Source organism: Lotus japonicus, chromosome 5, assembly GCF_012489685.1.
Source record: "Lotus japonicus ecotype B-129 chromosome 5, LjGifu_v1.2".
Lineage (NCBI taxonomy): Eukaryota > Viridiplantae > Streptophyta > Magnoliopsida > Fabales > Fabaceae > Lotus > Lotus japonicus.
In genome coordinates this window covers 52,896,029-52,907,744 of record NC_080045.1, presented here as the reverse complement: position 1 = coordinate 52,907,744, position 11,716 = coordinate 52,896,029, and the positions used below count along the sequence as shown (strand labels likewise).

Here is an 11,716-nt window from a genome sequence, read left to right as displayed (position 1 = left end):
TCATTTGGGAGATTTGCTTATATGTATGAATTATGAAATGAATAAAATAAAGATACTATTGGTCGAAGCGCGCATGCATATTGAACAGGTCAACTGGGAATCAATTAATTCTTGAAGATATGCCATCTTTTAACATTTGAAAACAAAGTTACCGGACCAGAGAAGTCTATTCTATTACACTGGGCTATAAAATCAACCCACTAAAAAAGGTTGAATATTATTTGTTGGTGGTGTTTTCAAATGTTGCTTGTTGCTGAAAATGATTCAAACCCTGCATTCTTGGTTGACCAATTTCTCCAAACCTCATCTTCAGCAGCAGCAGTAGCAGCTTCTGTTTGTTGTGTACCACCAAAGAAATTCTCATGCACACCACCACATTCACTAACACCACCACCACCTCCTCCTATCCCCAACAAGTCCAGAGTCATTACATCCTCCTCGCTTCCTTTACTTTCACCAATGTTAATAACATTACTCGACCCACCATTTGCTGAAGAAACTGAAACTCCAGTATTATTGTTATTGCTTTGACTACTATTCTGTTCTATGATCTTCGATAAAGCCTTGCTTTGATCCAATATAGCATTAAACATATCCACGCCATTCATTCCACCACCATTGAAATTATTGTACATGCCCTGTTGCATGTACAGCTGGTTCATGAAGGAGTGCCCATCTGGCCGCAGTTGCTGTTGTTGTTGCGCCGCTGCTGCACTGAATGGTGGCGGCGGTGCCATGTTTGTGTGGGCGCCTTCGCTCACGGTTGCGCCCATTTGTGCTGCTTTTTGAAGCAGCGCTGTGGCGGACATGTGGGGTGAGCCTGCTGCAGCCGCCATGTGGAGGCCATTTTCATCGAAGATGTTTGTGGATGGAGTACTGTTTCGAGAGAACATGGGAATGTTGAGCTCGTGAGGGAGTGGTAATGGTAATGGTGATGGATGCTTTTGATCTGAATGGTTGAATTCTGGTGCCCCATGAGGCATTTGTGGGTTTGGATTGGTGTTGATTGGGATTGGTTGCATTATGTTTGGAGGCAATTGTCCTTGTTCATTGGCTTTGTGGTTCTCTTCAGACAGTGCGTCGCAGAAAGCTCTGTGGGTGATGAAACTATCTCTTCTGCACAAGATACATAAATAAACAAAGCAACACACGGAGTTGTTAATTTGTGAGATATTAAGAACAAAAAAAGAGGGAAGGCAGATTGGCCGCATAAAGAACTATATATATTGTTTCATGAGAATATACATGGGTATGTTTAGGAGAATAATACATTTACACTCAATTTTACCTCACACTTAAAAAAATAAAAATAAATACGATGAATGACGTGATAGGTAAAAAAGATAAATAAATGGAATTGAGAAAATATTCAAGTATTAAAATTGGATAATTTTTATGAAATGAAAAGAATAATGTTTTCGTCTTTCAATGAGGATCTTTGACCGAAGCAAATAGATTAAATATAGGAAAATGATATTTAATTTAGGAATCCCTCGGAGGATTCAGACATCCCTAATATGAAAAGTGAAAAAAATGAGAGAAGAGTGATAGATAGATGAAAAATATTTGGTAGACACGTAATGAATGTAGACGTTTGAAATGAGAAAAAGAGAAAACAGAACATAATTAATATTTAATTTGATATAAATGTGATGTGATATGATACGGCAAAGGGAATAATACTGAGAAAGTGTGGTATATATGCTTAAGTGTAAGAGTTAAGGACATAAGGGTTGAGTGAGATAAAGGGTGAAGGGTCTCGGGTTCAAACCCGGAGGAGGGATTAATTTACTAACATTTCTAATAACTAACATTCGCCTATCAAAAAAATTAAAAAATATGAGAGGTATGTTGGGGTGAGAGTACGCCATGCAAGTGGTTCGTCAGGGGTCCGCTGCCTTAACCTGTTAAAAGTCTAACCCGACCCGTTTATTAAAGAGGTTAGACTTATGCATGTGTTTTTTAAAACTTGATTAACCAAAATGACTCGGTTTAGGCTATCAAAAAAAGCTTGTTTGGCCAGATAGATCGGTCTATATATTAATTAGCTCTTTGGTCGACCGACTTTTTTAAAAGAGCATTATCTATTAAATAGGTTTGTAAACAAGCTAGTATGCTAGACCAGGCATTCTAAAACTTGATTAACCAAAATGACTAGGGTTTAGGCTATCAAGAAAAAGCTTGTTTGGCCAGATAGATCGGTCTATCTATTAATTAGCTCTTTGGTCGACCGACTTTTTTAAAAGAGCATTATCTATTAAATAGGCTTGTAAACAACTTAGTAGGCTAGACCAGACAGTCTAAAAGATCATGTCAAACCTTATAATTTAGCTTATAACAAGCCAAGCCACAGATAGACTTGGGCTGCAAATTAAATTAGAATGAAAGTCAAACTTAGATTGCACAAAGCGTGGCCTGACTTTTTCCCTCGCTAGAGATAGAAAAACCGTTTAATTTGAGTGTTTAAAAATTTAAATTGTTTAATATTTCTGTAGATTAATTGTGGTAACTTGTCCTGCATGTAGTCCAGAAAGACTTTCTCGTTGCATTGCACAATATACAAATGTTAAATTCTAATCAAGGTTGATGATTCATCCCGAACTAAAACATGATGTGTTATTTTATAGTTACTAAAGAGAAAACTAATGGCATATAAGACTAACCTAGAAGAAGGTTGAAAAAAAAAATCCTAAGATGCAATGCAATTGGTGGGCATGGTCAAAGGATTGAAGAACGACCAACTATCTTGGCTGCTGAAACTGTACGCTTTATTTGTAAAGGATAGCTACACCATGCAACTTGTTCACGAAACAAAACTATGATTCTATGAACATATTCATGACTCATGATGAGTTTTCAATTTCCATGCATATATTATAATAACATGTGAAAATGATCATATTTTGTACATACGCTTTTCAGCAACACAGAATGAACATCTGTGATGTGTGGTTGATTGTGTGTGTTGCTAAAAAATGTATGTAAAGAATAACTATTAAAGAACTCTATGAACTAATCAATATATGAGGTGAATTAGATTTAATATATACCTGGAAAAGATGGTTCCACAGTCACACTTATATTCCTTCGTGCCACATATTTTGGAGTGTGCTCTCCAGTCAGATTGAACAGCGTACTTCTTGGAGCACTTGTCACATTTCCATTTTTTCTCGCCGTGCTTTCTGCAGAAGTGCTTCTTAATGCCAGTGAGGTCGCCCAGTGCTCTTGCCGGGCTGTGGTGGACACATGAAGGTTCAGGACAGACGTAGACCCGCTTCCGAACCTCTGCGGTGGTTCTTTGCTTCAGCTTCCACGGCAGGTTGTGGCCTCGCCGATGAAGTTGGAGGTTTTGGTCTCTTTGAAAGCCTTTGTTGCAGATCTCACACACGAACCGGTTTGTGGCCATTAGTGTGGTTGGTGATAGAGCAATGACTTCAGCACTTGGATCTGCTCAAGGAAGTTTGCAGAACATGTTAAACTTTTTTTTTGTGTGTGTTAAGGTATTTAACAATAAATCATATGAGTAATTTTTGTGAAAGTTTAAAATTACATTAAAATAAATTAATAGATCTCTTCCAATAAATTACTTTTTATAAATACTCATTAAGGAAAATACGTTGAAGCATGTTGGTAAAACGTGTACTAAACTATGCATGTCTTCTTAGCTTCACTTAATTTTGATTATTTTATCAATGTGCAATTTTGCAACATGTCAAATTGGTTCAATGGATATACATTGAGAGAAGAAGGTTGGTGTCTGACAACACTGAAAAAGTGAAGATATATATGTACAAAACGAGTAATGATATATACACTCCTCATTTTTTAAACACTCTATTTTTACATCTTTTTATTTCTATCTCTCTCATCTTATCATCTATCACATCTCATATTTTCTCTCTCTTACTTTTTCTTTTTTTCCTATCTCTTTCACCATTCCACCTCTCCACCTTAAAAGAGAGGTGTGGATGAAACATTACTCGTACAAAACTAATTGGAAAAAAGTGCAAGGTTGTATATGTAATTTTAATTAAATCCGAATTCAAATACCTCTCTCACATTGTTTCTTCCATGGTGCCACTTTTTTTAATTTTGGTTTTTTTACAAAATTCATTTATAGGCACAAGAAAAAGACATAAGAACACTTTATTTGTATTCAGGGTGGACACAAAATTCTAAAGACTGATTGATACCGAGGCTGGCATGTTTGGGTATACTTTAGAAAATTAGGATGAGTAAAAATATATAGTATATAAGAGTAATTTCTCTTAACTTTTTCTTAAGTTTAATTTATAATGATTTTATGTCATCATGATTTTCTATAGTATATTTAAACATGGATTATCATGTATTAATTGTAGCTTCAATTATATTTTAAAGTAATTTTAGGAGAGTTTGAAGTGAATCCAAACATAAAAGGGAGAGAGCATGCAAGTGATATTTCATAAGCGAAAGTATATGGTTCTTTTAGCTGATTGTGGAACCAAAAACAAGGCAATGAGAACTAGCTAGAGGAGTCAACCAAAGTCAACAGTGAACAGCAATTATTGTGAAGGCAATAATTGAGCTTCTTCTCCTACTTATAGCACCAATAATTGATCATCATTTTTAAGACCCCCAGATCCTTGTTTAATTTTGGTTTATATCAAAAAAATTAATTCAACAAAGACCTTCCACATGCCTTATCCCCTTTCATGGAGCCTAGAAATGTACTTAGTTAGGCTTGTCATTATCCAGAAATTTATTACTGTAGGCCTTTGGTAAGATATTATTTTTTGTAAAAACCCATTTTGAATTTGAGTAAATATACAAGAAAATTCTTAATCATCATTTCATTTTTAGAATTTGTTTTTGCAAAGCTACAAAATTTTCATTTTTATGAGAAGGGTGAATAAACATAATTTTTTTTCTTGAAAAAAACTCAAGGTACAAGATTTTTCCTTATATATTCTAGGAAGCTCAGGCCATGGATGACAATATTCATCTTTGGCTTCAACTTTAATTTGATTATCCATTTAAATTACAAAAAAAAGTTGCAAAACCAGTAATAGAGTGTTACTTAAACTAGTAAGACACAAATAGAAAGAAAGAGAGAACACTAAGAATCAATTAATATGCAAATTAATGAGGGAAAAAAAGAAAGAAAAAAGACTCAAGAGAGCTAACTGAGATGGTTTTTTAGAAATTAAAGATACCTGGATTTCCTGGTAGGCTCCTTTTCCTCTTAGCAGGTGCAGATGGTTGCAAATTTGTGTTAGAACCATTGCTTTTATTTGTTGTTGTTGTTGTCGTTGTTGAGGCATGAGAATGTGGACTATGAAACTGACCAAATATCTCTGGTTGCTGTTTCTTCACTGCAATATTATCTCCTCTGTTATTCTCTGTAGAGAAGCTCCCACTATCACAGCTTGTGATGTTTGACATCGTAGATCAGTAGCCAAAGAAAAGGGAAGAAGAATCTACTGAAAACTAAATGTTCCCTTTTCTAAATTAATTGACAAACTAGCTGAAGGTGTTTGTTTGAATCTTGTTGTTGTTTCTTATGGAAAAAAGAAAAAAATGAAGGAGAGGAAACCAAAACAGAAAATATGGGATTTGTGGAAGTAGAGGAAGACAAAAACCAGGAAACTCTCCTCCTTTTATGGTGTGGAGACGAGGGAAATTGCTGGCATAAGAATACAAGAAACCAGGCTTTTGGATTATTTGCATTGTAATATAAAAATAAAAAAATATACTTATTTGAGTCACTGTTGTTTCTAGCTTAAATCATATGCCCTTGGCATTGTTTGATATTAGGAAAATGACCTTCATCTATTCCTCCTATGAGTACTATACAATTAATTAGTAGTTATGTTTTGATAATGTATAATCTTGGTCACTATATTTTAAACATCTAGTTAAGAGCTTGATCCAAATGTTGATTTGCCAATTCAATAACTAACAGAAAAGTAAACATGTGTAATAACTTTTGACGTAAAAGTAACATAAGCTGTGTTAATTATATGTCACTCATGTAAAAAATTATGATATATCTGCATCAACTTTTTTTTTTTCGTTAGCTATTTAGACAATAAGTTAAGTTAATATGTGGACCATATTTATTCAATTATAAAATTATATAACACTTCCTTGTATATTAAACTCAACTCTACAAAATTTTACTTTTTGATCATGGAATATGTGAATCATATTGGCTATAAAAAATCATATTTAAATTAATATTAAGTTTAATTGCATTTTTTGTATATATAGTTTTAGAAATGCGTGAATTTGATTTTCATAGTTTTAATTGCTCAAATAAAAAGTCATTCTATTTTTAAAATTGAATACATTTGGTCAAATAACTTCTGTACATCACATGTTTTTTATGTTTTGCGACTCACATTAAGTTTTTTATTAATTATTGGAGGTCCAATTAAAATTTGGACCAAATTTCTTCAAATATTATCATTTCAATTTTTTTTTATTGAAATATTAAAAGTAGAGAAACTTAATATAAGTAATTGAAACAATAATCACCAAAATTGACTCACAATAGCAAAGGGAGAAAATATTCCTTATTCTTAGTTATGGATTGAGAAAGGGTATTATGGGCAGCACACTTGTGGTAGCCTTTTAAAAGATTAATTTATTTCACGTTGCTAGCGGACGAGGACTTCAAGTTGGAAAGTTTTGTTTGTTTCCGGGGATATTTATACGCAAGCACTGTCATTCCGAAAATACCCTTGTTCTTTAATCAAAACAACAAATCTGTCCCTATAGTAAGGATTAGCCGCCTAGAAGGTGCAATTACTACTATAACCTTACCCCGTCACGGGTGGACTCTGATCGAATCATTCTCGAAAATGACCCCATAATAGTACAAAAATTCTTCTGTTCACGTGTGCCTGGGGTAATTTCCTATAGGTCATTATCCAAGTTATTTTTGATATTTAAATTACAAACATGGGGCTTCTAGTACTTAAACATATCTTCGATGACGTGACGAAATTGGTCTCCCTTATTTTTCTTTCGTTTTATTTTTATTAATGAAGGATAGTCTCTCAACATAAATATTAATTGCAAAACCTGTCTTGCAAAATTTTGTACATTAAGGGTCGATTTGGTGGTTAGGTTAGGATATGATATGTGAACATGATAGCAACATGATTGGATAAAAGCATGATAAACTCTTATCATATCTTGCGTTTGAGTACACATGATAAGGACATCATATGATAAAGAAAAATGTATCAAATTTGTATTTGAATAAAAAATACATTTAAAATTTGATCATTCTATTAAATTTAATTTTTTATGCATTTTCATGAATGAATCTATATTTTAAAATAACTAAAATTAATTTAAATTTTATTAATTAGCCTATTTTATTGTTTCGAAGATAGTCTATATTTTAAATAAAATTATGCAATTAACCAACTGGTGTTCACTTAGTTGTGACACGTGATAATTAACAATAAAAGTTAACTAAATTAATAATATTATTATTTCAAAAGTATTTTATATTTAAATTATAAATTGTTATATAAGTATATAATATGAGAGGAAAATAGAAAATTATTCTATTACTATTAAAAAAATCGATATTTGTAACCAATTGATTTTATCTCAATTGTGACACGTGATAAATAATAAAAATTAACTAAATTAAAAATATTGTTATTTCAAAAGTATTTTATATTTAAATTATCATATAAGTAGATAAATAATTTTTAAATAATAGGAGATGAAAATATTAAATTAGTCTATTACTATTAATAAATCAATATTTGTAAGTGAGTAGTCTATTTTACTATTTATGAATAATAATTTTATTTATTTTTTATTTTATTTAAATTAATATTTTTATATTTATTAATTAATATTATTATAAATTATAAATGATAGAATAATAAAATAAATAAATTTGGAGTTATGATACTGAAAGAAAATATAGTATCCTATGTTAGCTCTCCCCTCATGATAACTTTTACACATGATAGACAAGATATGATAGGAGACATGATAGTGTTATCATATCTTGCTGGCGCAACAAACAACAGATAACAACACGATATGATTATTATCCTGTCATATTCTATCATGTCCTGACCACCAAACAGACCTAATAGTTATATTGAATGATTGAGATAACTAATGAAAAACTAAATCTTTAAAACTTGTTTGTGATTGATTTTTTTTTATAAGTCATATAACATATATTAAAATGAAACAAAAAACGCTAGAAGGAGGGTTCGAACCTCCGACCTTGTGGTTAACAGCCACACGCTCTAACCAACTGAGCTATTCCAGCTTCTTGTTTGTGATTGGTTAAGTTGCTGCTGAAAGTGTTAGATAAATCCTAATTCGAGAGAATATCAATTAATGATATCATTAATACCGTCTCATTAAATTAGTAGTACTATTAATTTTCATCTTTCTTCATTGTTTTCTCTTAAATGTTTGTTTACATTGATCAAACCTCTATGAGTCATATAAATAATTTTATATTATTATATTTAACAAGTCTTCACAGGCAACAACTTGTTTAAGCTTGAATTGTGAAGAACGCATATGTTCATCTACCATGTGTTTTAATTTTTTTTTATTAAAAGAATTGAGAGCGGAAAATATCGAACTCTAAACCATTTAATCATTGAGGGTCGGATACCATATCAAACACTTAGATAGCGTTTGGTGACGGAACGGAACAGGACAGAATGGAACAGAACAGGATGAAACAGGACAATAATGTTCCGTGTGTTGTGTTTGGTAACACCAAGTCAATAGAACAGAACCATGATTTTAATTATATATATAACCCTGCACGTTTAATATTTGATTGATGAAAACAAAATGAACTCAATTGAACATTTTGCAAAGAAACCGTTTGTTATTGCTTACTTCATGAAATAATCACTTATTTCTTTAAAATAATCACTTATATATTGTTTAAGTTGTTTCAGTATGCTATTGAAAAAAGCCGAAACCTAATTATTTATTTAAGCTATTTTAAGTGCGTTTGTTTAGATTTTAAAATATTAATTTTTAACTCTATATATATTTTTAGAGATTTTGGGAAAAGCATAAATTGATTCGTGTTTGACTATTCTAATTAAAATCACTTTTTTTCATCTCCTCTCAACTATCACCATAGATTTTCATTATAAGTTAAAGTAACTGTTTCAAATAATATGTTTTCAGCTTCAGCTGAAACAAACACAAAAAGTGATTTTTTTATTAAAAAATGATTTTTTCAAAATAAGTTGAACAAGCACACTCTAATTGGCTCGTTTATCACAAAAACTAATTTTACTTTTGAAAAAATAATTGATTTTATTTTAATTAAGTTGATTGATGTTTGACTAATCTAATTAAAACCATTTTTTTTTATCTCCTCTCATCTATCATCATAGATTTTCATGATAATCTAAAGTAACTGTTTCAAATAATATGTTTTCAGCTTCAGTTGAAACAAACACAAAAAGTAATTTTTTTGATTTAAAAAGTGATTTTTTGATTAAAAAGTGATTTTTTCCAAAATAAGTTGAATCAAACGCACTCTAATTGGTTCGTTTATCATTACTTATAAAAAGTGATTTTACTTTTGAAAAAATAATTGATTTTATTTTAAGTGATTTTTTTGAAAAAGTAGATTTTCATTAACTTTGTCTATAAATATAATAAGTGCTTTCAAATTTAGAAGTGATTTTAAACTGTTTAGATACATAAAATTTCAAATATAAATTAGAGGTAATTTTGAACTTGCAAAAGTTTTAAGAGAGTGTTTCGTTTCGTTCCCTTCCGTTCCACCATTTTTCAGAGAACCAAAGTGTCCCGTTCCTGAAGCCTTTTGTCCCGTTCCGTTCTATCTTAAATACAGACAAACACAGAACGGAACCCATGTGTCATGTTCCGTTCCCTTCCCACCTATTTACCAAACGCTACCTAATTATTCTAGAAGCTTAAACAGTTAGGTAATAATCATATATGAATGATTTTATATTATTATCTAGCTCTAACATCTATAAGCTAGCTCCAAATGTTTCATTGCTCCATGCTTCCAAAATATCCTATCGCAAAAATGACATTGTTATACTGTTGGAAGAAGCCCACCCTCCCATCGCTTAATTAGGAAACTCTAGCAGAACTAAAAACAATAAGAGAATAACTCTCTAAATAGCCCCATCTTCTATTATTATCTATATATCTCTAAATTGAGGGTAATTGAGGTGTGTGAAACAATTTTCTTTTCTTTTCCAAATATACATACCTATCATACATAATGATTGATGGATGGGACTTTGGAACCGCAGCTCGATCTGCTATTATGATCGAGTAAAGTTACTTTCACACCTCTTAAATGAGGTAGAAAGAGATGGAAGATGAGAGAGATAGGAAAAAAAAAAAGTAAGAGAGAGAAAGTATATAATATGATAGATAATAAGATGAGAGAGATAGAAATAAAAATAGGTGGAAATGAAGTGTATACAAAACGAGGTGTGTATATATCATTACCCATTATGATCAGGTACGTCTTATTGGTTCATGATGAGAAATATTGAACCACGCCACTAAGTGGCTCCTGCTTTTGTATCTATCTTCACTCCTCTTTTTGAAATTGAAAATGACAATTTGGTAATTTTATTAATATTCTAATTTATTCAACAAATTAGTACAAAACTTTCAAATAAAGAAAGAAAGAAAGTGACCATTCCCTGTATCGCGCTGTTCTCCGTCCTTTACGTTCTTTTTTTTCTCTGCGTGCCCTGCGAGCACAAACAAATTCATTATCAGATGTTTGAAAAGTTTCAGTTTGAGGCTAGCCTTTTTTTTCTTACAAATTATTCAATACACACTATTTTGATTTGATTTTATATACATCATTTTATGTTATGAACAGTATACTGATTTTTTTTTTCTTTCAAAAAGTAAAAAAAGTCTATTGAATTTACAAGGAGTCATTAAGATATAGATTCTCTTGACAGTGAATTTTGTATAATGCAAAACAACGAAAATAACAAAATAAAAAACACTAATATGCAAATCTACGACACAACACAAAATCAAAAAATGCAAAGAACACAAAACCATGCATGCAATCAGCGCGGAGCTTGAGATGCTCCAAACCTCTTTGGATGAGTAGTCCAAAGATGCTCCACACAAGCTTGCAAGGTCTCTTCATCAGTACCGAAAAACACAATTCCACATAATTTTCTAGTCTCCCGCATGCCTGCACTCTATCAAAAATGCAATCAAGAAGCTCTAGACCCTCATTAGCTACAGAAGATTATGCCACAACTGGAACCTCTCTTTCCTCTGCTATCATGACCTGGCGATCCTGCTTCTTCTTGGGCCGACCTCGCCCTCGATGCTTTACCTGTCCCACCAAGTGACCCACAAAGGATAGACTCCACGAATCCCATGTTAGCAAACACTTCCATTCCTATGTATTGCCTTCTCTTGTAACAATCCACTGAAACGAGAGAATACAACATCTAAAAGAACCATAGAAGGTACAACGCACCGAGTAGGGGGAGCGACATGAACCATTGACTCACCATTTAACCATCGGCATCAAACATGACAACACCGCCAAACTCTGACTCCAATGTACCTTCATCACGCACAATGAGACCAGAGCTAGAAACAACACTCTCATACCACTCAATGAAGGGATCTCAAACCGCAGGTAACCACTGAACATGCATCTTCATCTCAAAATTTCGTGCAGTAG

General features: G+C 32.2%; 1 protein-coding gene and 1 non-coding gene across 2 annotated transcripts; both read right to left on the bottom strand.

The window, feature by feature from the left end:
- Window positions 1-80: 80 nt before the first annotated feature.
- Window positions 81-5,669, bottom strand: LOC130718222 (zinc finger protein GAI-ASSOCIATED FACTOR 1-like). Its single transcript, XM_057568745.1, has 3 exons — window positions 5,196-5,669; window positions 3,051-3,447; window positions 81-1,116 (listed from the first exon to the last, which is right to left on the bottom strand). Exons 1-3 carry the CDS (start codon window positions 5,422-5,424, stop codon window positions 237-239), a joined length of 1,506 nt encoding a protein of 501 aa, XP_057424728.1. The 5' UTR covers window positions 5,425-5,669; the 3' UTR covers window positions 81-236.
- A 2,550-nt stretch (window positions 5,670-8,219) lies between these two features.
- TRNAN-GUU (transfer RNA asparagine (anticodon GUU)) lies at window positions 8,220-8,293 on the bottom strand. Its single transcript has one exon. It is a non-coding gene; the product is annotated as a tRNA-Asn (tRNA).
- Window positions 8,294-11,716: the final 3,423 nt, after the last annotated feature.